The 27,083-nt window shown below is 43.5% G+C and overlaps 1 protein-coding gene across 9 annotated transcripts in view; it reads left to right on the top strand.

Annotated features, from left to right (window-relative positions):
* Positions 1–27,083, top strand: part of SULF2 (sulfatase 2) — a 294,763-nt gene that overhangs the window by 195,626 nt on the left and 72,054 nt on the right. For 8 of the 9 annotated variants that reach the window (XM_035124105.2, XM_035124104.2, XM_035124103.2 and 5 more), the window contains 2 exons: positions 11,789–12,034; positions 25,289–25,528. In XM_035124105.2, coding sequence (XP_034979996.1) covers positions 11,860–12,034; positions 25,289–25,528 — 415 coding nt within the window. In that variant the 5' untranslated portion in view covers positions 11,789–11,859. Of the gene's footprint in view, positions 1–11,788; positions 12,035–25,288; positions 25,529–27,083 lie in introns of those variants that run through there. The other variant, XR_009557953.1, reaches the window with a different exon arrangement.

Raw genomic sequence — 27,083 nt, 5'->3', positions numbered from 1 at the left:
ACACATTTTGCAAAACACATTTTGATTGCAGGCTTTTAGTTGGTTGTAAAGGATACTTAGAGAGTACTTATTTTGATAATGACAGTGATGTAATGTGCGAAAATAGTTTAAACATCTGTGTAGGGAAGGTAAGCAGAAAAGTAATTATTTTGGTAAAAGATGTTTGAAAGCAAGCATGCTGCTTTATGCTTTCGCAAATAACTGTAATTTAACAGCTGTAAATACACATAAGAAACTGTAAGTTAAAACCATTTGAGTAATACCTATGTTTGCTTCTCTTGGTCTCGAACAAGAAATTCTACAGACAGGCATTTTATCAAAAGCATGAGAGCTGTCTCAACAAGCTCACAATTTAATTTTAAATGCAGCAAAAGTGTACAGCAAAGTACGATAGTGATGATGGGTTGAAGGAAGAAAAATGATCCGGCAACTAGGGTTGCATAACATAATGGGGACTCAATATTTTGTTTGGAAGAATAATCAGGACAAACCTGCTTCCCAGGAAATGTTTGAGGGGGAAAGAAGTGTGGTCAAAAACAACAGTGATGGAGAGGCTGAAACTTTAACTCAGTTGTTGGTAAGAAATGTCATTCAAAGAAGCAGCCAGCTACTTGAGAGCTAAAAGAGAAAGTAATTCCTCTTTGTACTCACCAAGGGTATATTAATCATACAGATGCACTCAGTTGCAAATTCTATAAAGAAAAAGGTTGATTTATATCCTAAATTCCCTAGGTGGGTATCACTTCTCAATAAGAAATAGTGCCAATGAACTCCATGAACCTGAATGGGTAACTTTTTGCTTGCCATAGCATAGATATGTGTTGTCTGTAAAGTCTTATTGGATGGTGTCCAATCAAATTCCATAACAGAAGTGATATGCATGCAGGCAATACTTCTGAAGCAGCCATGACTCATGGGAAAAGTCCAGAAAGCATTTTCAAAGAGGAAATTCTCTGCTGTTTTCAGTACACTCGTCACAATGCATATTTGAAAAAAATGTCAGTCTCCTGTCAGGCCATATGTGACAGGCTTCTGAGACTCAAGCCTGGAGCAAGTTCTGAACATGGGACATAAAGGATTCAAAGCTAGGATTTAAAGAAGAAGAAGAATTAGGAGACGGCCAACAGAGCAATAAGGGATCTTCTTGACAGCAACAGGACAAAACAGGTCATGTGATATTTCTGGTAAGCTGCTCTGAGAGCCTAGGGGGGTGCTAAAGGCAGAGTATAAGTGACTTAAATAAATTAATGAATACTTCCTGCCACCCACAAAAGCTTTTCTTGCTTAGCTTAGCCCTAATCTCTGGTTTGAGCAGCACAGGAAACTGCTGGTATGTTTTGTGAAAACTCCTCATCTAATTGTGTTCTCCAGCACCTCGCCAGGTGCCAGATGATAACATTTTGAGGCCAACGTGTTGTGTTTCCTTGGAGTGCTAAGACACATCCTGAATTATCAAATGGAAATGGAAAACTGCTACCTGGAATTGCCCTTAAAGACTGCGTCAAAGGCTGTATCCACATACATGATGAAGTGTGAGGTGTTGAGTACCTACTGGGAGAAAAGTGAAGCAGAATAATAAGGCTACATTCATTAAACAGGAGAGGATACCAACCCCTTATTCTGGTTTTGGAGGAATGTGAGGGAGGGGAAACACGTAGCCATAGACTTGCCATGGGGTCCTTATCTGGCATGTTGCTCCCTTTCCCACTATACAGTGCAAATCAGCTGGCTAGTAACTTGCAATCAAGACACTGTGAAGATCGGGAAACATAGGTGTGTGCCCAAACCTCATCTCTCCCAGCTGTTGGCCTTCTATTGAAGTGCAGAGGACCACAAACTTTGCCATTTGAGGGTTATAGCTGCTGGTTCAATCCTTGCTGTTGCCTGGGTGCCATTTTAAGCAGCCCCTCTCTGGAGCCAGCCCTTTTGCACTGCTCATCTTCCCACCGCCACCCTGGTGCTCCTGTGAGCCAGAGAGCAGAGCGGACGAGCTCCCTCTCCCTACCCACGAGAAGCAGCAGCAGCAGCGGCTGGTAAGCACAGCGGCTGGAGCTACAGCAAGGATTGAACCAGCAGCTGTTCTGCTGCTCCATCCACTGCTCAGTTGGCCTCGCTGCAGGGTCATTTTTCCTAACATCTGGCTTTGCCATCCCATCTGTTGCTGGAGTTGCTGCTGGAGCATCAACCTGAAGTGCTCCATGAATGCCTTTCCTCCCTCCATCATGAATTCAGGCACACCTTGTCCACAGGGGTTTCCTCCAGGAAACACAAATCCTACTTTTAACACCAGTGGTACCTGCCATCCCAATCTCTGAGCATGCTTTGAGATTCCAGGCGTTTCCAGGCATCTGTGTTTCCTTTTGGAAATGAGGCACAGTGGAGACTGTGGTGTCTTGGTGATATAAGGTTTATTTACACATACCGGTATAGACAATCCGAGCCTACAATGGAGGGCCTCACAGCATTAACACCCCAAAAGGGTCTTGTTTCTCTCGTAGCTGCAGCCTTGGATCAAAACAGAAATCACCTATGACCCTCTGACCCTCTGATTCAGCCTTTTACAGCCTGCAACATCATTGCCAAAACCTCATCTTAAACTCAGCTTTAAAATTCTACCTCAAAACTCTCCTTTGTCTTTCAAACTAATTGAGTTGAGGGAGGGACCCTTCCCAGTTTCTGTCTGGCACAGCAGCACCCCCCTCTCTGCTGATGGCCCATTACCTTTACCTATGTCCGATAGCCCATTTTAACATTCCAATCATGCATTAAATTCTAAGACCTATCAGACCCAGGAATTTAGAGCAATCTGGCACCCACAAACCCTAGCACCCACAACTCATAACACTGTGTTGGGGCAGATGGGGCCTTATTATTTAAGACAGCAGCCTGAAAGCAGCAACATTCCTTCCTTGTGATGTCTTTCAGTTACAGGAAAGCTAGTACGGTAGTGACGTTAAACAGTAAAAATAAATAAATCAGAAGCAGCACTCCAGTCAAGTGCACTACCTGGGATGGGGTGCAGTTGTACTAGCTGTTCTTGTAATGTTCTTGTGAAAACAACTGGTATGGCTGTCTGCACAATGAGACCAGGAACTCTCCCCCCACACTACCCTTCTGAATTTAGCCACGCTCTAGCAATTTTATTTTTCATTAACATTGAACTACTGTTCTGCTATCACCACTTAAATTAAATCTGAGATTGTACAGACACTGGTGTCATTGAATTATCAAACCCCCGCAAGGGATCTTGCTCAAGGTAAGTGATGTTTCTCTTACTGCCCTGTCACATCACAAGTCCTTCCTATGCCAGAAAGACATGGCAGCAGAATCATATGCCTGTTTACTCAGAAGTAAGCCTCTCCTTGTTCACTGTGGTTAAGTGTTATGCAGCTCCCAGTTCACTATTGCAATCCAGTTTTGCTTTTGCTGCTGCAGGTGTAAGAAATCTTGGTCACAGTTTCTCAGACCAATAGCTTTGTCACAGCTTCAGAACCCTTTTAATCAAGGCTTATCAGTGCAAAAGGAATCTGTGCAGATATATTTACTTAGAAATGACCTACCAAGAAAAGGTGAGAGCTTCTTGTTATTGCTTTATGAACATAATGCAAAGCAAATATTGCTGTGCTAGGGTTCCCCCCCCCTTCTGCTCAGCCACTTCTGGTCTTCAGAAAAAAACAGATTCCCCTTGTGTCACTTTTAATTGATTCCCATCACATTAGATCTTGTCAGCCTTTATAAAGGCAGTGTGCAAGGAATTTTATCAGAAATTAACTCATAGATTCCTTGAACTGATGAAAGTGGAACTTGATATGCCCAGTACAGTTTCTTTATAATTTTACCTTCCATTATAATAAGAAAAACCCTCTAGGTCAGATGACTACAAATTATAATTACAGTGGTGCCTCGCTAGACGAATTTAATTCGTTCCACGGGTCTTATAACGAAAAATTCGTCTAGCGAATCCCATAGGAATGCATTAAAAAAAATTGAATTTTTTTTTGCCCATGGGAACGCATTAATTGAATTTCAATGCATTCCTATGGGAAAACCGCGATTCGCTAGACGAATTTTTCATAAAACGAATTCGTCTAGCGAGGCAACCTCCGCTCGAAAAATCCTTTCGTTAAGCGGAAATTTCATTAAGCAGGGCATTCGTTAAGCGAGGCACCACTGTATTGCATTCGCCTAAGTCTTAAAGCATGAGAACTGCTATAAGTAATAAGCGAACCTCCATAAGAATGAAGTTGCTTTGGATCATATCCAAGCAGTCATTTGTAGAACAGCTTGTTTTCCCCATTTCTGCTCCAAAAAGGAGTTGCTGGTTATATACAACCACAAAAATAAAAACTGGGAGCAACCCATCATTAGATCCATCAGCAAAACAAAGCAAGACTAAAAGCAGCATCAAAACGCCCCAAAGGCATCAAGAGCACAGAAAGCCAGGGCTAACAATAGATAAGATTAAGCAACAACAGGATCAAAAGGTTGCTTAAGAAGAAATGTCTTCAAAGGCTGGCAGCAGGGCCGTCTTAAGCTTAAGTGGCGCCATGGTCCAGGGATCCCTCGGGCGCCCCCACCCTCTGCGGCCGGAGGATGCCTTCGCGGCCCACCCAGCAGCCCCGACCCACTCACCCGCCCGCCACGTGGCTCGCTGGTGGGAGCGCGCAGCCCGGGCGGGTCCTCCTGAAAGCGAGGTGCACAGCCTGCCCAGCACCCGCCAGCATGGCATTTGTGTCAGAGGGCTGCCTTCGGGGGCAGAGGGGTGGCTGCTTCCTGCCAGGAAGGCGGCGCTTGGTGCTCCACGCGGGCAGGCTGGCTTGGTGCTCCATGCTGGGGTCTGTGGCTGGAGCTGGAGGCGCTGCTGGCATGGAGCGGCGGCCGGGCGGGTGGCTACTTTCTGGAGGAGCGCTGGGTGCCCGAGTCTCCGGTGTGGCCGCTGCATGTCCTGCTGGCCGACACCATCCCAGCTAAATCCCTGGCACCCTTCCCTGCCTTCAAGGCGGCTTTTTCGGAGGCGCAGCGATCTGCGCCCTGAGGAGCATGCGGATTCGGGCTGCTGGGCTGAGCGGAGGGGGGGCACCACTCGACGGAGGCAACTCGCTTCAGGCACCACCACCGGAAAAGGAGCCAAGCAGGCGGACGCACGGGCGGCTCCATGTGCCTCCTCGATGCGCCCCTGCTGGGCGAGCGCCGTGGCACATTGCGCCACCCAGCCCAATGGGAAAGATGCCCCTGGCTGGCAGAACACAAATAGAAACAAAGCCAACCTAACGTATTGAGGCATAGACTTCTACCTATGGGGGCACTGCCACAGAAGAAGCCCCTTTGCACACTGCCACCAATTTTGCCCTAGAGGGCATGGGCACGCATGAGATCCATCTAGTTCAGCTTTTGGTTTTCAAGTATCTTGAGTTACTTGGGATTGAGCCTGGGGCCTTCTGCACACACAATTTATGCTCTTCCACTGAGCTACAAATTCACCCAAAGCTTGCAAGCAAGGTGCAAATATTATTGCTGGTCTCTATAACCTGTTGTCAGAATTTAGCTATCAAGGCTATTGGCCACTGGTAGATTTATCGTCCGTGAAGCTGTATAGTCCCCATTTAAAGCTATCTACATTAGTGATTCGGGAAGTCACAGAGACGAATCTTCCAATTTTTATGCACGATTGCTAGGACTGCACCATCATCTCTGTGCTCACCCTAAAGCAGCTTGATCCTTTCTGCTGTGATTCAGTGCACCCTCTGCTCCAGGATTATGTGTGCAAAAACCTATTTGAAAAGCAAAACTATAACACACAGGAGTTCTTAACACATTTAATTCCTCAGTCTATTATAGAGGGATCCAGTCTATTATTGTGAGATTATGTTGGCTATAAGCCATGAGAGAGCAGTTAGCTTGCCCTTTCTGATTGGTAATGCTTCACCACCACAGCCCAAACAGGGCTTTGAATCTGAGCACTAACCTGGTAAAGGTAAAATAAAAAAATTCCTTCAGTAGCACCTTAAAGACCAACTAAGTTTTTATTTTGGTATGAGCTTTCGTGTGCATGCACACTTCTTCAGATACAGTGAAATGGAAGTTTCCAGGCACTTATGTAGAGAAGGGGTGGGGAGGGGTGGGGATGGGGAGGGGGGGATCACTCAGAAGGGTGGTGGAAATGGGTGATTGACTGACTGATAGCTGTAGATGACCGGAAACGACTGCAAATGGTTTTGCATGAAAAAGCAAGGGTGGAGATGGCTGAAGATCGCTTATCATGTATAATGAGATAAGAACCCGATATCTCTGTTCAAACCAGGTCCCTCCATGGTTTTGAGCTTGGTGATAAGTTGCAATTCAGCAACTTCTCTTTCCAGTCTATTTCTGAAATTCTTTTGTAGTAAGACAGCTACTTTGAGATCTTGTATAGAATGTCCTGGGAGATTGAAGTGTTCTCCTACTGGTTTTTCTGTCTTCTGGTTCCTGATGTCAGATTTATGTCCATTTATCCTTTGGCGTAGGGTTTGGCCTGTTTGTCCAATATAGAGAGCTGAAGGGCACTGTTGGCATTTGATGGCATACACAATGTTAGAGGATGAGCAATTAAATAGTCCTGAGATGGTATGTTGGATGTTGTTGGGGCCAGTAATGGTATTGTCTGGGTGTATGTGGCAGCAAAGTTGGCATCTGGGTTTATTGCAGGCTCTGGTACCAGTGTCCATGTTAAGTCTGGTGGTTGTATTATTGTGGGTGAGGAGTTGTTTAAGATTGGGTGGCTGTCTGTAGGCAATAATACAACCACCAGACTTAACATGGACACTGGTACCAGAGCCTGCAATAAACCCAGATGCCAACTTTGCTGCCACATACACCCAGACAATACCATTACTGGCCCCAACAACATCCAACATACCATCTCAGGACTATTTAATTGCTCATCCTCTAACATTGTGTATGCCATCAAATGCCAACAGTGCCCTTCAGCTCTCTATATTGGACAAACAGGCCAAACCCTACGCCAAAGGATAAATGGACATAAATCTGACATCAGGAACCAGAAGACAGAAAAACCAGTAGGAGAACACTTCAATCTCCCAGGACATTCTATACAAGATCTCAAAGTAGCTGTCTTACTACAAAAGAATTTCAGAAATAGACTGGAAAGAGAAGTTGCTGAATTGCAACTTATCACCAAGCTCAAAACCATGGAGGGACCTGGTTTGAACAGAGATATCGGGTTCTTATCTCATTATACATGATAAGCGATCTTCAGCCATCTCCACCCTTGCTTTTTCATGCAAAACCATTTGCAGTCGTTTCTGGTCATCTACAGCTATCAGTCAGTCAATCACCCATTTCCACCACCCTTCTGAGTGATCCCCCCCTCCCCATCCCCACCCCTCCCCACCCCTTCTCTACATAAGTGCCTGGAAACTTCCATTTCACTGTATCTGAAGAAGTGTGCATGCACACGAAAGCTCATACCAAAATAAAAACTTAGTTGGTCTTTAAGGTGCTACTGAAGGAATTTTTTTATTTTACTTCGATCCAGACCAACACGGCTACCTACCTGTAACCTGGTAAAGGTAAAGGGACCCCTGACAGTTAAGTCCAGTTGCAGATGACTCTGGGGTTGCGGCACTCATCTCGCTTTACTGGCTGAGGGAGCCGATGTTTGTCCGCAGACAGTTTTTCCGGGCCATGTGGTCAGCATGACTAAGCTGCTTCTGGTGAAACCAGAGCAGCGCACGGAAATGCCGTTTACCTTCCTGCCGGAGAGGTACCTATTTGTGTGTGGAGACCTGTAACCTAGGCCTAGAAATAAATTCAGACATGACTCATATTTTTGGTTTGGTTTTTGGCAGTATTTAGGCCACAACTTTATTGATTACAAATCAAGTGAGTGGTTGCATAGGCTCTGGTTTCAAAGCTACCTAGAGTAGCACTGACTCAGGACGCACCTTGAGTCAGCAGCCAGGTTCACACCTGGGACGGGGTCCTGACTAGCACCAGGCCTGATTCCCCCATGTGTGCCCAGAACTCTGGCGACACATGGGGGAATACCAACCACCCCACTTTGGGGAATACCAACCAGTAGTCCAATGGATTCCTTTAAGAGGGATAGGGTGGTAAGGGCTCATTCCTCCCCTATCAGCGTGAACCAGAGCCTATCTGCCAACCTTACAAGTTGTGACGAATTGCTACGTGGCAGGCAAAACCCAAGTGGCAACAGCCAATCAGCCAAGTGGGGGAAATTCCTGCTGTGCCCTTGTCCCAAAGACAGGCAACACACGGCGGCATAGCAAGGTCAAGCGCAAGCCCTAAAATTAGGGAGTGGTGGGTGGGTGTTCCGATGCATGAAGCCGGAGAAGGAGACTCTCTACGGCTTGGGCAGGGGTTATGTAGGTGGTCCATCTGCCTCCTTTGATTGACATGCCCTTAGTCCAATTGCACCCTGCAGATGGACCACCAATAGGGTGTTGTGGCTGCTCCAATTGTCCCCGCCCCAACACCTAGTCCTGGTTGTCGGGCCCACCACAACGCGAGTCCTCTCTTGCAGGGAGGACCCGATTTATCTACTTGCACTTTGATGTGCTTTCAAACTGCTAGGTTGGCAGGAGCAGGGACTGAGCAACGGGAGCTCACCCCTTTGCGGTGATTTGAACCACCGATCTTCTGATCGGCAAGCCCAGGGCTGGCTCTAGGTAGAGTCCTGGTGGGGTGGGGCACTGCGCGGCAAAGCCGCGTGGAAGCCATGCTGCGCCCTGCGAGGGTGGGGGCGCCGGAGCGATCTCCGCCCCTCGGCGCCAGGGCGCCCGACCTGCTTGAGACTGCCCTGGGCAAGCCCTAGGCTCTGTGGTTTAGCCCACAGCGCCACCCGCGTCCCATTTACCAGGCTACTAACCTGGTAGCCATAGGCAAAAAGGAATTGCTTTCAAAGAGGGTTAGACAAATCCATGCAGGAAAAGGCTATGATCTACACATCCATTGGAGGCAGTTTGCCTCTGAATGCCGGTTGCTGGGAATCACAAGTGGGGAGACTGTTGCTGTTCTCAGGTCTGGCTTGTGGGCTCCCAGAAGAGGCACCTGGTTGGCCACTGTGAGAACAGGATGGTGGACTAGGTGGACCATTGACCTGATCCAACAGTCTCTTCTTATGTTCTTAATCACATGCATGCAAGGGAGCAGATGGAGGAAAGAGGGATGAAGGCTCCATCCCTCCTCTGTGCTCACCATGGAAACCAAGCAGATAAACCCTCTCTTCTGCACCAGCATAGAAATGCTGCAATAAGGACCCAGTTCCCTATCCCATCTTCTGCCCCCACATCCCTGCAGTTTTTAATACAATAGTAACCTTTATGGGGCTTACTTAAAAGGCTGTGGGATAGTGACAGGATAGGGTCAAAACAGCACACACACACACCCAGTCTGGACCCCTGCAATTGTTCTATGACACCGTCCTTTAATTTGGACTGCCCTGCTTTTTATCTGGCCCTAAACTCATCTGTTTCTCACTTCTCTCATACATATGTCTTAGCCAAGCTTGTGCTTGATAGTAAAAAGCAACCACCACGTATATACACATTCGTATATTGATGGGGAACAATATGCATCAGAGTTTTTAATTGTAGCCCAAAATTAGTATTGTGGCTTGGAGGCAAAAACATTGGTTTCCACTTTCTACTATAATGCATTTGGAAGAGGTAGAATGGAGCATTTCCTGTTCCATTAAGGCTGCTGTGGTTTTTACTCCTGCATCCTGAAATGCTTGCTATTTGCATATTATTATAGGCCTGTAGATTCTCCTTGATTGACCTTATAGAGCAGGGGTATAAAAACCCAACCAAGCTGAGCAGGTGAATTCCCCACCCATCACCAGCCTTTAGGCCAGGCATCCCCAAACTTCAGCCCTCCTGATGTTTTGGACTACAATTCCTATCATCCTTGACCACTGGTCCTGTTAGCTAGGGATCATGGGAGTTGTAGGCCAAAACATCTGGAGGGCCGCAGTTTGGGGGTGCCTGCTTTAGGCTGCTTCTATAATTTTTAGGAGTGCCACTTAATTAATTAAACAAACCTTAGCATGAGTTTAAGCAACTAATTGATTTCCTTGGATCAGTTTCCATATTAGGAACAAAACAACAACAACAAAGAGTTCAGAAATAAGAAAGCATCTTTTGAAGCTCTGGGTTAAAATGGAATGCAAAAAGACTGAGGGGGAGAGAAACGGAATATAGGGCACAACCTTACACTGAATCAGGTAACAGGTCCACCAAGCTCAGTACGTACTGTCTATTCTGCATTGACTGGTGGCAGCTGTTCTTTTGGGGTGTTTCCAAGTCCACCCTGGAGATGCCAGGGACATGGGACCCATAGCTGCCAAGTTATTCCTTTTTTTAAAGGGATTTTCCCTTATGCTGAATAGGCTTCCTCGCGAGAAAAGGGAAAACTTGGCAGCTATGATGGGACCTTCTACATGTAAAGCATGTGCTCTCCCACTCACCTATTGCCCCCCCCCAAAAGAGAGAGTAGTGGGGAGAGAAAGATAAAAGGATACTTGTTGGGCCAGGAAAGAACAAAGGGCATAAAGGTGAGATTTAGCTAAGACAAGTGTAGTAAAGGGTGAGAGAAAGGGGAGAGAGAAGCTGCCATGGTGTGCATAGAGAAAAGGTGGATAACTATGAAATGTGGCTGCAGAGAGGCCTGGGTGAGGGGAACTGAAAGAGAGCATGTAGGAAGAGAGCACGTACACATTATGGAGTGGAATGGAATTAAGAACCTCTGAGAAAAATTATAACAAGCATACTTCTTTGCACAGTAAATAACTCTTTGACAGTTAGTTGTGTGTGTTTTGGGTTTGTTTTTTAGCATGGGGCCTCTGCCTTTTGTCTCCTCCTTTCAAAATGGACCCATTGCCCTGTGAAAACAACCCAGATCTTGCGTGACATAGCATGAAGCATCCACCCACAGAATTGTTCAGCATTGTGTTTGCAATGCTATCCCAAGTAATTTGTACTTTTTCGGGACACATGGAAACAAATCTAGTTGTGGTATAAGTAGGCACGCTTTCATTCCACCAGGGTGGAGTTCCCTGTAAAGTCACGGGATTAACTTGAGTATAGACAATTTTATAATATACTGATGTGGGAAATAAGAGACTTGGCGGTTGTGTAAACCGTGAGGGTCTTAATTCTTGCTCTGGACTCTGGACTGCTTCATTTCAAGCTTATAAACCCCATTCAACATTTCACGTTATTTTTCTGCTTCATAGATATGACTAAATGTGTGTGTCCGTTTTTATATTGAAAAAATATTGTTGTTGGGTTTTTTTGTGTGTGTGTGTACACGGATGTGTAGAAAAAAAATACTAAAGGCATTTTTTGTTTAACTGGTGAACTCTGTATTGTGTTTGCTGTGTACTGAACAGTTGTTCCATTGCAATGATAGCTAAAACATGAAGGGGAGATGCATGCCTTCAAACTAGAGGACATTCTAGAGGGCACGTGCTGGGAAATTACTGTAGACAATGACTTTTTCATGGGTGCTCACTGCCTTTTTACAGAAAGCTCTTTTCCTACCACTTGATCAATGTTAATTGGCCCTGCCTTCTAGCAGACACAAGTGGTGTGGTTAGGGTGCAGATGGTGTGGGGTTATTTATAGGCCTTTTAAAGTTTTCATCCTTAAAAGAGGAACTGTTAGTGTGTTGGTTTTTACATTAGAAACGATTATTTGTACATTTTGTTGAGACTTTCACCACATCCATACTCACTTGCTTTCTCTCTTTTTTTTTGTCCGGCTCTTAGATCTGCCTTTGAAGAAGAAATAGACGACATCCCCTCACCTTTATTTGCATGTTCTTCAAAATTGGTGCAATATGGCACAGCGTAGCATCGCCGTGGGATTATTAGCAATGACTCTCTTATCCTTGCTGGGTGACAGTTCAGCTTTCCTGCTGAATCAGCGTCTGAAGGGAAGGTTTCAAAGGGACCGCAGGAATATCCGTCCAAACATCATCCTTGTCCTCACCGATGATCAGGATGTAGAACTTGGTAAGAGCCAGAGTGGTTTGCTTGGCAGTAATTGATACATGTGCAATGGGTTTCACTTTTGCCTACATCGGTGCAGAATTTCATATAGATCCATACCTGAGCTATAACAGCCAAACTTCCAGCCTATGAATAAACTACAGTATTGCGAAAAGAATAAACTATTGCAAAAAGGGTCTAAGTACAAAGGATCATCAAACAGTTCATAATCCTCCTTTTTTTTGTAAGAAAACTGCCAATACAGTATTGACAATTAAATAAAAGTCCTTTGCTCTATTGTTCATTAGTAACCAGGTGTTCTAGAGTTGTTTAAGCTGAAACTCGGGTACACCTGACATTGCACATGACATGCATATTCACTTTGTGCATGCTTTTCAGATACAGGTAACTCACAAATATGCAGGGTTATGTCCCAGGAGTCCACACAAATATGCAAAAATGCATAAAGCCAGGAACATCTGGAGCTGGGCCCACTGCAAGGTGGAGGGCTGCTTACCTGACTTTGGGAAGGCAGAGCCCTCCCACCCCCTCTCCAAAGTCCTATAAGCACAAGTTAAATACAGTGGTACCTCGCTAGACAAATGCCTCACAAGGCGAATTTTTCGCAAGACGAATGCGTTTTGCAATTTCAATGGAAACTCGCAAGACGAAGTTTCCTATGGCGCGCTTCGCAAGATGGATTTTTCCACCCCATAGGGTGCCTCGCAAGATGAACTTTTTTTATTCGTCTTGCGAGGCACCCTATGGGAAACCACACTTCAATGCGTTCCTATGGGAGCCACTTCGCAAAATGAAATTTTCGCTATACGAAGCGACTTGCGGGATGAATTAAATTCGTCTTGCGAGGTACCACTGTAAGCACAAGGTACGAGTTACCTGTATCCAACACTCTTAACTACTACACCATGCTCTCACTATCCAGTGTTTGCCGTCATGGGATATAAGTCTCATAAAGATAAGGGTGGAGTCTACCACTGTTGCAATTCCATTGTCTACAATCAGACTTGGGCTGTGTGCAGTGTGTCTTTGCTGATTCAGCTGATGCACTGTATGGAACAATGGAGAAGGAGGGATGAGCTGCAGTTGTCCTTTTGATGGTCAAAATTGAGTTAATTATGTCTCTCTTACAGATAATAACATGGAATCATATCGCACAACAAACATACAGATCCCAGCCCCGCACACAAATAAAGGGATAAATTGGAAGTAGTAGAATGAAGAGAATATATATTTATCTTAATTAATATATATATTTATTAAGATAATAATATATTTATCTTAATTAATATTTATCTTAATTAACAGGTGATCTCAAGGCTCTCTCCTTAATTTTGTAGCATTCATTTTATCTTTTAAAAAATCATTTAATTTTGGTTTGCTAATTTTACAAAGGAATGAGAATTAAAAAGAACTGAAGACAATAAAATAATAAAGTAAAACACACAAACACACACACACACACACACAGTGTCATCAGTACATATATCTGAAGTAAAACATGCAAGTTAATCTTTCCAGATTTCTAGATAGGTAAGCACACAAAACCTGATAACTATATAAAACTATATAAAATATATATTTCAAATGTAGCCAGGGCTGTGAGGTCCTCAGGTCATTGCATAATGAATGCTGTATAAGTCTCTTAGCAACCATAAGAACTTGCAAAACCCACTTTTGTTGTCTAGCTGATAATCCATATACTATAGAAATATAATTTAGAAATACACGAACATCTGCAAATATCAACCATTTCAGCAATACAAGATTGATTTAAAACAAAAACAAAAAAACCCACTACTTGTCTTTTGCATCCCTGATTTGTCACTGCTCAAGAAATACTGAATTCAAGACTTCACCTTCATTTCTGATACTGATGGCCCATTTCACAAGTGGAAGGCGTAACTGTTGATAACAAAGATCAAACAAGGCTTTTGGTCTTGCAATAACAATTTGGAGCAGTGGTTAAAGTGATTGGGATTTCTTTCCTAAACTAATATTTAGGAAATGGTGTAAGTAACTGAGATTGGGGGCTGGGGATGGTTTAATGTCAGGTCATTCCATATTAGATAGAGAGCTACTTTGTTCCTGTTAAATTCATCATAGATTATTTCACATATGATGACTTACACGGAGGGAGCGAACAACAATATGCGGACAATTGATTGCACTGGTGTCCCATGCATTCAGCATGAGAGGTTACAAGCATGCCCTTATTTTGAACTATGAAATGTTGGAATTGGTACACATAGTTTAAAAAGTGACTGCTAGCTTGAACATATATTTTGTAGCTGACAATGCAATTTTCCACATGCCCATTGAGTTCAACAGGACATCTAGGTATACTTGCACTGTATAGGACTGCAGCACAGCCTGCAAGTGTTGGGAGATTTCACTGCTGTTCATTTTATGCTGTTGCAGCCTCTAATGGATAAGAAATACATATCCTGCTGGTGAGCGTGTTCTTCTGCATGTTCTTTTCTTTAGGAGCATTAAAATAGAATTTCCATGTTGCGCAACATATTTTCGTGGAAGAGAAATCCGAAGAAGCAATACTCGGCTCCTGCAGCTATAGGCATTAACAAAGGAAACATCATTTTTCATGATGCTCCTCTTTTTTCTTTTTTTTTTCTTAATCACAAATGACATTTAGATGTATTTTTAAATTCGTTAAGTGACTAGAGCATCTCTACTGCAGTTGGTAGGTGGGGGAAGAATTGCATCATGGTTTAAATTCAGCAAGGTTAGGGAAGGTTTTTATCTCGCCGTTTTGGTGAGACTGTGGTGTGTTTTAGAGCTAGACAGACCCGTTTCAATAATGCATATTCCAAAAAGCTACGCACATTATCTCAGTCTCCTGTGACTAAAATCCAGAGGGTGGCCCTTAAAAATTTATCACGATCTGTTTTATGCCAGCCTGCTTGTCTCCGATGCAATTGTCAAAGTCCTCTGGGCGGTGTACTCCCTTTCTCCAGATGATCTGTTGTCTCTCGCCAATTTCAAGCACAATGGCCCATGTGTCCACACACATTAAGATCTGGCCAGAAGGAATGTATTTTGTGGAGCCAGAGGGTGGTCTTCCTCAGGCCTCATTAGAAGATCCATGAGACCAAATATTGCCTTGAAATAAGGTTTATTCCTTAAATCAGCTTTAGGCAAATGTGTCCAACTAGATCAGTCAGAATGGGCACACTGAGTTAAAGTGTTGTGATAGATGCAATGTGCCCGTTGCAGTTTGTATCTCTTATCAAGTGGAAGCGAACTTGCCTTTTGGAAGAGCTTGTTCGTGTTTGCTGCAGTGATGGGAATTATGAGACATTAATGGAGCACATTCAGAGGGCCATGTGGTGTACAGGTGGGGCACAAATTTAAGAAGTGAGTATGTGCTACTTATGTTGTTCTCAAGCTCCTTAACAAGGCTTTGGAAAGTATTGAGGACTTCAGTGCTCTTAAAATGTCAGGTTCTAGATTCTGGAGGCATCTAAACATGAAAAGAAAGGGAAAAAATTGCAGAACCAATTGCTCCTGAAATGCAGAAATCCAGACACTTGAGAGAAATTTGCATTGTTATGCGTGAATATAAGGGAACTTGTACACTTTCAGTGCAAACTTCAGTGGCTACTAGCCATGATGGCTATGGTCTATGGTACTTCCGCTGTCAGAGGCAGTTTATCTCTGGTCAGCAGTTGTTGGGAAATGTAGGTGGGCAGAGTGCTGCTACAATCATCGTCCTGCTTGTGGGCTTTCCGTAGGCATTTGGTTGGTCATTGTGAGAACAGGATACTGGACTAAATGGGACATTAGCCTGATCTAGCAAAACTCTTCTTATGTCCTTGGGATGCAATGCTAAACACATTTACTAGGAAACAAGCCCCACTGAACTGGGTGGGACTTAATTATGGGTAAGCGTGCTTATAATTGTACTCATATTGGTGTCTATGAGCTTTGCATGACAAAATACAAAGGAAAAGCTGAAAAATGTGCAGAAATGTCAGAATTAGAAAGGCTATCAAGCAATATCTAATTCACACCATTATTTTTTTATTGTGCTTTAAAACTGTCTTCAGTTATTGGTTTCATTCCCCAGTTCTTCTGGAGATGAGGACACACACAATTCTTTCCCAATGATATTTTTATTTATTTGAACCATTTAAAGACCAACATTCACCCAAAACGAAGAACAGGGCTGCTTACAACGATAGCAAAATGCTATTGTCATATTGAAACAATTCTTAAAACCAACTAATAAAATAGAATGTGCAGGAGTGAGAAATAGTTACTTGAAAATACGACCCATTCATTTAGGTGGGACTTTCTTCCAAATAAGCATTAGTAGCCATGCAGGTTTAATCTAAGCCTGCTTTTCCCTGAAAGCAACCTGCTGCCTTTTTGTCTACATGTCCATATCAGTAAAGAACAATAGGCACCTGTCTCCCTTTTTTTTTTTTGGAAGCCTCTTAAATAGTTGGAGATTGATATCAAATTCCTTTTAATCTTTTCTCATATTGCATGCTTTAAAGCTTGGTTGGCCTCCAATTTGCTATACCCTTGTTAAATTAAGGCTACTAAAGAGACCAATTTCTCCAGCAGTGGCCAGTTCCCATGCTATTACTGCTTCCTATGGGCCAAAGTAGACATTAAATTGGAGACGCTTGAATGATCTCTTGATTTTTGTTTAATAGAAAGCCGCCACTGAAGGCTGCCTGCTTAACCAGACCTTAACCCTTCCCCATCCTCATTTTGTCCTTTCAAAATCGTCTTTCTCAAGCTGCTTGGGAAGGCAGGCAGGCAGGCAGGCAAGAGGGTTAATCTGCCCCTTGCTGATGCTCTTCTCTTCTCAGTTGCAATCTCAAAGGCTGGTTCTCAGTATGTATGTATGCTAGTAATAACCAGGCAGTTGCTATATAATACATTGATCCTTTGATAGTGGGAAAAAAGAGGTCTGGTATGCATGAAAATTTATGGACTTATGTGATGATAGGCCACCTGCATGGTTGAATTCCTAGCATCACAATTTGGCTGCATTTGGATATAATGCTAAGCCAAACTGTGGTTTACCACAAGGGCACTGGTGGATATGGTAAGTGCTTTGTACTTTCGTGTTCCTTTTAGCTCCACGTGGCAATTAAGACTTGGCTTAGCATGTGTCAAAAACCCAGATTTCATGGTTACTGTAAGTGCTCTCCTCCTGAAAGGTTTGCTCTTGGCTACAGATTGTGGTTAAGGAGGAAAGAGTTCAAGCACCGCCACGCACTTGGATGACACATTTAGCTGCTGCACCAAGCTGAGCTAAAAGGAACTGTTGTGGCTGGGGGAGGGGGGTGTAGCTTGTTGACGGACCCAACCCAAAGAGTGCTCATTAATGGTACCTCATCATCCTGGAAAAAAGTGACAAGTGGGGTGTCACAGGGTTCTGTCCTGGGCCTGTTGTTGTTTAATGTCTTTATAAATGACATGGATGAAGGAATTGGGGGGATGCCCATCAAATCTGCAGGTGGGTGGGTAGCTAATGCTGCAGAAGACAGAAGTGGGGTTCAGGATGACCTTCACAGGTTGGAGAACGGGGCCCAAACTAACAACATGAATATCCACAGGGACAAATATAAGGTTCTGCACTTAGGCAGGAATAACCAGCTGCACAAATATAAGATGGGGGACACCTGGCTTGCCAGTAGTACATGTGGAAAAGATCCAGGGCTCTTAGTAGACCACAAGCTTAACATGAGTCAATAGTGTGATGCTGCAGAAGAAGAAGAAAACTAATGCTGTTCTGTGATGCATCCACAGAAGTATAGTGTCCAGATCAGGGGAAGTAATAGTACTGCTCTGTCAGACCACACCTGGAGTAGTCTAGATGTGTCCAGTTCCAGGTGCCACAATTTAAGAAGGATATTGACAAGCTGGAATGTGTACAGAGGGGTGCGGCCAAGATGATCAAGGGTCTGAAAACCAAGCCTTATGAGGGAGTTGGGTATGTTTAGCCTGGAAAAGAGGAGGCAAAAAGGGATCAAGCTTGTTTTGTCCTGCTCTGGAGGGTAGGACTCAAACCAGTGGTTTCAACTTACAAGACAACAGAATCCAACTAAGCACCAGGAAGAAGTTTCTGATGGTAAGAGCTGTTTGACAGTAGAACGAACTCTCTTGGAAGGTGGTGGACTCTCTTTCCTTGGAGGTTTTTAAGCAGAGGTTTTGTTGAGATTCTTGCATTACAGATGGTTGGACTAGACGACCCTTGGGATCCCTTCGAACTCTACAGTTCTATTAATCAAGCTGGTTCATGTGGTCCTGGTAAGCCATAGTTGGCTTACTGTGACATGCAAACTAGGCCTTGATATTGATCAGATACAGGGTTGTTGTTACTTTAATATAAAGTAACTTAATCAAGGCTCAGTTCTCAGTGGTAATTCTGGGTTGTACTGCTTGAGAGTGAGTGGTACAAGTGGTTGTACTACTTAATTCACTTGAGAATTAAGTTCACATGAGCTTAATTGCATGCTCCTTCCTACAAAACATTGATTCCACACAAAGCAGTAGCATGTCAGGGAGAACATGCTAGTTTTTGAACTAGAGGGAATATTTTCTGTGGTTGATCTTGCAGTCTGAAGTTGCACAGCCCAGTCACATATTTGCTGTACCAATGAAAGATGGACTGGTGTTAGCTTGCCTGATTGCTTCACTTAATAGCTTTGGCTACTAATGGCTAGAGTGTTCTTTATCCTGTAGATCCCTGATCAGCAACTCATTCTGCTGGCGGGATATTTTCAATAAAAGATGAGCCAGACCGGCACTGCCACCCACCATGGACAGCTGAAAAGTCCCAAAGCCAGAGCCACCATAACCTCCATAGGATCATTTTGCTTCTGGCTTAGGAGTTACCAGTTGAGGTTAAAAAAGTTAACACTGGAGCAAGTTGTCTATAATCTTATTCAGCAGCTAAATAAGTGGCATGAAAGATTAATGTTTTGTCTTAATGTGGAGCAAGAAATGGCAGTAGTACCTGTTTTAGAAGCAATTTTTTAAAAAAAACCTGGATGACAATATATTTATAGAAAAGTTTCAAGTAGAAAGTATTTTTGACAAGATATTTAATTAAAGTTTCAGAGGTTGAGCTGACTTTGCCCCCCACAGTTACCACTTCCCAAATTTTACTCACTTGGAGCATTTGGATTTAATTCTAGCTCTTCGGTAATTGAAGTTGTCAGACTTGGCATTAATGGTGTGATTTCTGACAATATGATACTAGCTGGTGAAAATTGCAATATTGCTTCTGCAAAGGGTTGCTAAATTAGCATTGCAACATTTTGTAAAGCAGCCCATCTCTGTTATGAGTTATAACATATAACCTTTTTTTTTCTTACAGTGGACAACTTCACATTTTGCTTCCCCACCCCCACCCCCACTTTAGTTCAGTTGGTAGAGCATGAGACTCTTCATCTCAGGGTCAAGGGTTCGAGCCCCACATTGGGCAAAAAGACTCAACACATTCAGTTGAGATTCCTGCATTGCAGGGGGTTGGACTAGAAGACCCTCAGAGTCCCTTCCAACTCTACAATTCTATGATTTATCTATGATTCTATGAAATATTAAAACATTATTTTAGTAAGTGATTGTGCAGGAACACTGCATGGCAATATACTTTGCAATGTGTCAAAGCAGTTTTCCTTTATTTGATGTGCGTGTTTCCCCCAGTCATTTCTGCAGATCCCTTGTAATGTGTGAAATGCTTTAGTGTCCTCATAAGTCCAGTATGATTAAGCAGGCCATTAATGTTCTCATGTTACATTTTTGGAGAGGGAGAAACAGAGAGAACTTGATTTGCCCAAGGCTGTCCTGGGAGTCTCTTGTTGAACTCAAATTGAACTTTAGTCTCCCAGGCCCAAATCCAGGCAGTTCTGTCTATTGGACCATACTGGATGAGAAAACTGACAAGCTCCCTGTATGTTAGTCCAGGAGAATAAAGAGCTCCTGTGTTGAATTATCATACTGATTGGTTGGTGCTGTTGCAAAGCATGTCTTTGATACTGACAGCATGTGGCATCATTGTGTGGAAACATAGCAGCTGAATCATATAACCATAGAATTGTAGAGTTGGAAAGGAGTGCAAGGTTCGTCTAATCCAACCCCATGCTATGAAGGAATCTCAACCGAATGTGCTGAAAGTTTTCTGTGGCCGCGCCATACCATAGAAATAGGTGTTGGCTTATTGTAGGGTCTATCATCTTAGGATTCTCAACTTTCTTTTTACAGCAAAACCAAACCCAGTTTCTTGCCCACAGGAGTGGTACTCAGCATAATTTTGCTGTGGATACTGGCTGGAGGCTTCAGTGCCTTAGCTTTTGACTTTTTCTGGGACTTGCGATTGCAGAATAGGCTATGCAGATCTGTGTAATGTGAATCGTGTAGAATTCCAGTTGTAGGATACAGCACAGCATGTTTATTTTCAAGTAAGCACCGAACATACATAAACCCAGATGTATTGTTGGTGCAGAAAAATACAAACCTCTTTGTGGGTGGCAACATACTGTGCTTTCTCTTTTCAGAAGAACTAAAAGCAAGAAAATATCCAGTGTTGATTCACCCATAAGGAGCCAGGATACACTGGTCTCCTCTGTATATGTCAAACAAACAAAATTCAACAGTTCCGAATTCTTAGAAAGACTTTATCTCTGGGGTCAACTAAAAATGTCTGATCTTATGCCATGACCTCTCAACATGAGTTTGCAAACATAAACAGGGCTTAGTTATTTGCAATGGAGACCACCTTCTGAATATGATGCTCACATTTTCAAAGCAGCAGCATTACTAAGTAACAGCAGAACCGAATTGATGATAGCCTGGAAGCTTTTCCTACTCCAAAGGCAGCTGTTTTGCTTAGATTACAATGACCGATTAACACCCAACCAATGTCCTACAAAAGGAAGGAATCCGATTTCTTCCGCCTCTCCCAAGTTGGTGTTGGGAGGCAGTACGAAGTAAATTTTTGTTGGATGGCTTGGCACTGTTGTAAAATATTTAAAGCTGGCCTATTTAAGATTGCACGGAAGGGGTACCCTGGATTTTTACCTTCCACTGATCTGTCACTTCACATCAGCTCTCAAGCTGTGGAAGTAGATTAGATCATATGTTTCTGTATTAAAGACTGTTGATATATAGGGCCTTGTCATTACAGTGGTTTTATTAAAGGAGGTTAGTGTCCCCAAGGGGGGAGTTAACATGTAGTGTTATTTCTGCACAGATGCCTCTGTCATTTAAAGGGGTTGTTTAAAATTGTGTTTTAATAGCAGAATGACAAAACAGTGATTCAACCTGGGTTCTGAGGGGAGGGAGAGAGGTTTCGCTTCACAAGATGGAGAGCCAAAAGCTGATATCTGTGTCTTCCAAACTGTGTTCAGAGTTACATTTGGTCCACAAATGGCCATGCATTTTTTTTTTAAAAAAAAAGGGTGGTGAAGAGCGTTAACATTAGAGGAAAGAAGTAGGATGTGCAACAAAATCTTGCAGTGTATGCCCACACCCTAAAAGGAGTGCACCTGCTTGGGGCTCCAGAGAGCTTTGTCATGCTCTTTTAGCCTCATTTGGGGGGGGGGGGAGTGTCATCTTCTATAATGACTTCCCATGTTGTGAGCATTAGAGGGTTGGATGCCCAAATCTGAGCATTTTATAGTTATCAGGGAGGATGGAGATGCAGTTATGGAGAGTGATCAAAGGAAAACACCCCTTTTTCATTCCGTCTTCATCAAAACAGCCTGATCTAGTGCAGGGGTGAACATAAGAAGACCCTGCTGGATTAGGCCCATGGTCCATCTCGTTATCACAGTGGCCAATAAGGTGCCTGTGGAAAAATACCCAGGCAGGATCTGAGCACAAGAGCACTCTTCCCTATGCCCGGTGGTTGCAAGGCAGCTGGTGTTGAGAAACATTACTGCTTCCATCCATGCAGGCAGAGTGCAGCCATCATGGCTAGTAGCCACTGATAATTCAATCATCTTTTAAAGCCTTCCAGTTTGGTGGCCATCACTGCTTCCTGCGTGAGTGAGTTCTGTAGTTAACTATGTGCTGCATGAATAAATACTTTTTTATCTGTCCTGAATCTTCCAACATTCATTCCCATTGGATGCCCATGAATTCTAGCATTATGAGAGATGGAGAAAAACTTTTCTCTATCACATTTTCCCATGCCATGTGCATCTTCCTACCCACTTATTTGTTTATCACATGTATAATATCTCTCTCCTTTCTGCCATAGGGTGGTTAGCCAAATATTCCCATGTAGTTGGAAAAGCTAGCTCTCTCGATCCACTTTGTATTATCCTTTTAGTTTCATCTAATTTGGGAGGGGGGGTTGGCCTACAGAGTGTAGACTATAAAGCATCTTTTGGCTGTCACCTCTCTCTTAGGGACTAGGTTGTGATGCCATTTTACCACAGAGTGCCTAGAGCCACTTAGGTAATTGAGCACACCTGACCTTTGCTAACTTTTGAATGGCTGATGGAGAGATCAAAGGAAATCCCTGAGCTATGAGCCAGCTAAATATTCTCTAATGTGAGCCTCTTGTCTTGAAAATACATTGGTGCAGGCTTTAGTCAAGTTAATACTCAGCATGCTATAGCCTGCGGGTGCTCTCACCGGACACCTTTGTGCAGGTTCAGGGGCTTAAGGGCACACAGGTGTGGGGCTGGCATCCCCCCAAACATGAAGGCATCTCTTCAATGGCAGGAGAAGGTTGATGGCAACTTGACCTTGTGGCTACTAGAGAGAACTCTGCATCAAGAGAGGGCCTGTCCTGCTTCATTCTTGCATAACAAATCTCATAATTGCTGCAAATATGATACAGAGCCATTTTTGTCTATTCCAAAATGGCTTAGGAGAGCCCCACTCAAATGCAAACATGTCCACCCCTTTAGAATCTTCCCATATCCTGTAAAAGCTTAAGTCTCCCTCTCCCTCCCCCAGTCTGCCCATTCTTTAAAAAAATTTGCATGCTATTCCAACTATAGAAACCTTTATGGGGTGCATACATTTGTGAAAAGCCTTAGAAGGACAAATTGAAATCTGAACTACAACTGCTTGTGGGATAAATTCCTGAGGGGGCAGCATTCCCAAGTGGAAAGAGTGACAATGGCAACCGGTCGGAATTCTTATAGGATCACTTCCTACTAAGAGTACACATTTCTTTCGTAATGAAGTATTGAAACAAATGGAGCCCATTTGCTCTGTTCACGACTATTATAAATTGTGCTACTCACCCTTCACGAGCAGGTCCCAGGGCAGGTTGCAACAATTTAAAATTTAAAATGGTTAAAACAGGTTACAATCACAGAAATAGGGTCTTGAAAAAAAGACACCTCAGGTGTCAAAGGCAAGGGTAAAGACATGCATCTTCATCATTCACAAAAGGCTTTATGGTGAAGAAGCCAGATGAACCTCTGTGGAGAAGGAATTCCACAACATGGGGCTGCCACAGAGAATGCTCTCTCTCGTGAACTTGTGAGCAGAGCTTTTTTTCCGGCTGGAATTCACCGGAACTGAGTTCCAGCACCTCTCTGTGCGCCAAAGGGTGTGGTCACCACGGCAAGTTCTGGCACCTCTTTTTCTAGAAAAAAAACAACCCTGCTTATGAGTGAGGTGGAACTATTAAGAGGGCCCCTTCTCCTGATCTTAACACTTGGGAGGGTTAGGTGGGAAGTCAGCCATCTTTCAGATATTCCGGGCCTTAGTCATTTTGTGCTTCAAACACTAATTTGAGAAACTTGAATTGGGCCCAGAAAAGCATTTTTAATCCAGTCCACACTGTCTCCCCACCTTCCCCATTTACTTGTACTGAACTTACCGGTATTTTTAGTTCATCATTAGAGAGAGAGAGAGACTAGTATTTGGAGTGATCTGTGGATCAGCCTGTGAGTATTTTTAAAGTAGCCTACATTCGAGGAACCCCACCCCCCCCGGTCTAAAGTTTAGCAGGTCTTAATCTATTGGATAGATAGGCAATACATAGAATCCCTTGTGATTTCATGCCAGTTGGATGGAAAACACAGAAGTGACCATCAACAAAAGAGTTGGTGTGGCTCCCATTGGAAGCAAAACGGATGCTAATAACTGAAACTAGTTCAGTAACAATGAAAATGGCTGAGATGTTGATGAATAATTAAATAAAGTGAATGGAATGGCTGGGTTAAGTAGGGAGAGGACTCAAGGACTTAGCCTCCAAGAGGAGGCAGTATCTCACTTAGAGTACGGATAAACACTCTATTGCACTGATTCCTATATTCCTCCCTCTCTGGGGATGGGGTGCATGGAAGCATAAGGCTCATCCTCCCTCTCCTTTCTGGTTGCATGTACAAGACCTGTATGTTCACTATTCATTGTGATCGCCTTTGCTTGTGGATCCACCTTGCGCATTTTCTCTAATGTGCTAAAAGTCAATAAAGTTGTGTGCAGCTTGTTGCTGTATCAGTGATTTAAAAACCTAGGAAGCTGCCATATATCAGGTCAGGCAGTTGGTCCCTCTAACCCAGTTTGTGTATTCTGACTGGCTGTGCTCTCCAGAGTTTGGGGCCCAGATTTCCCCCATCACCAGCTCCATGAACCTTCCGCAAGTAAAAGTGGATTGAATGTGGTGCCTTCAGCATGCAAAGCATTGCAGCTGAGCTTTGGCCCTTTCCCTGATTGCATTAGAAGAGGATTAGAACAGTGCATCTCTTGAGTCTTTCCTTAATCCACTCACAGAGCAATGATTATCAGAACAAAGTGATCATTTTGAAGTTCCTTTGCCCCAAATTGTTTTCTTTGCTGGTTCACTATGATACAGAATTTGTTTTCGTCGTTGTTGGGTTTTTTTTTTAAAAAAAAAACCCACCGAAAATTCTTCGGCTTAAAAACAAACAAACGCACACAGAAAATGTAGCTAACAATCTGTTGCAGGGGGAGCATGAGCAGTACCAGATTCCCTGAGCAGACCTAGGATTCTAAATACAGTATGAGGCAATTAAGTCCTAAAATTGAAAGGTTAAAAAGATATTTTAAAAAAAGTTGAGGGATTTAATTCCAAAGCTACTTACACTACCGTGAAGACATAACCGGCAGGAGATATTTGGCACAGCCTTCTCCACCCTCGCTGGTTAAAACAACTGTGCTCACTTTATCATAAAGTGGCTTCTTCTTTTGTCTTACGTGCAATGAAACTTTCTGACTAAGCAAAACAATGAACTTTCAGCTCTCGTTCTCTCTTTTATGACACGGTGGTGCTTTTGCTTTCCTCAGGTTCAATGCAAGTGATGAATAAGACAAGGAGGATCATGGAACAGGGAGGTGCTCACTTCATCAATGCCTTCGTGACAACACCTATGTGCTGCCCGTCCCGCTCCTCAATTCTCACAGGGAAGTACGTCCACAATCACAACACCTACACCAACAATGAAAACTGCTCCTCTCCATCTTGGCAGGCCCAGCATGAAATTCGCACGTTTGCGGTGTACCTCAATAACACAGGCTATAGAACAGGTAAGACCAAAATGGGTGAGCTGCTTCCCTGGTAGGTTTTTCAGCCCTATGGCTCACCCCTGAGGCTATCAACTTTGGCGCTTGAAGGAATACAATGCATAACTTCTCCTAGTCGCTTGTCATCTGCCCAACAAACCCAGATTTCATTTATGCAGAGATAGATCTCCATCAAACTCATTAGATATCGCTAGCATTGGGATGAGGAATATGACAGAAGATATTTTATGTGTCTTACTATGAAATAAGGTGAAATAGGTACTGGGCACGTGATCAAGGGACCTGAGTGATAGGTGTGACCCATGGCAATAGTCCACCAACCAGAGGGATGGCAGAGAAATTTGGTCTGGTTAGCATTTTAATGTCAACCTACCTAATTGACACTTCCTAAACCAATATGTGAACCAAAACATAGTTTTCCTTTGAAATTCGCACTTCTCTGAATTTTCTTATGCATTCTCCAGGTGTGTACAAAATGCATATATTAGGGGAGCATGTGCAAAAATTAGTGAAAGCAACATACGAAAGGGGAAAATGCTTGTAAGTGTAAGAAATGTGTCTATTTGGGGAAATGAGTACTTACGTAAATGCTGTCGAAATTTGCAAACGGATGTGGAAATGTGATTAGCTGAAAATAAGATTAGGGATGGGGGAGATGAGAGGAACTTAAAGAAACCAAAATGGACAGATTCATCCATCATTACTACCAGGAAGTGCTTCTGCTCAAGTCTGGTTTGAAAGGAGTGAGAATTGCACAAGATCAAATGAATGTTGTTACACAACTCCTGTTCCTTTCAACGCCACTTGGGCAGAATGCTTGTAGATGGGCATTTTAGTTTGCATGTATGGAAAGCGATAGCATTTGGACTTCTGTCTTGGGATTCAAACTATCTTAGGCCAGTCTTGATTACTTTAGAACAGAGGTGTTAACTCAGATGGGTTTAGAGCAGGCATAGGTAAACTCGGCCCTCCAGATGTTTTGGGACTACAACTCCCATCATCCCTAGCTAACAGGACCCAGTGGTCAGGGATGATTGGAATTGCATAGCTGCCAAGTTATCCCTTTTTTACAGGGATTTTCCCTTATGCTGAATAGGCTTCCTCGCGAGAAAAGGGAAAACTTGGCAGCTATGGAATTGTAGTCTCAAAACAGGGCCGAGTTTGCCTATGCCTAGTTCAGAGGCTCATATTGTTTACCCAGCACCTGTCTCTCATCCATTCTTTATTCACTCGTTTTGATGGTGGAGGAACACATGGGTTAGCTTTTTAAAATAAATAAATACCAGTCGTCATCCAATCCCGTACTGCCTTTCTTCCTCATCTTGCCTGCTCAAACAGCACATCTCTAATCACCAGCTTCCCCTCCCCTGGGCCTGAACACTACCCTTGCAAATCCAAAATCTCTATCATCTAAGCCCCTTTCCTCCATACCATTGCTTTCTCTCCAAAATTGTCTTGAATTTGGTCTACCAAAATAGCTGCCAACATCCATCATGCCTCTCTAGAGCTCTCTTGTTTTATTTCCTTTATGGCAGAGGAAGCTGCAACTACCACCTGC

Source organism: Zootoca vivipara, chromosome 7, assembly GCF_963506605.1.
Source record: "Zootoca vivipara chromosome 7, rZooViv1.1, whole genome shotgun sequence".
Classification (NCBI taxonomy): domain Eukaryota; kingdom Metazoa; phylum Chordata; class Lepidosauria; order Squamata; family Lacertidae; genus Zootoca; species Zootoca vivipara.
Note: the sequence above shows the minus strand (reverse complement) of the source record. Positions and strands in the feature narration are given on the sequence as shown.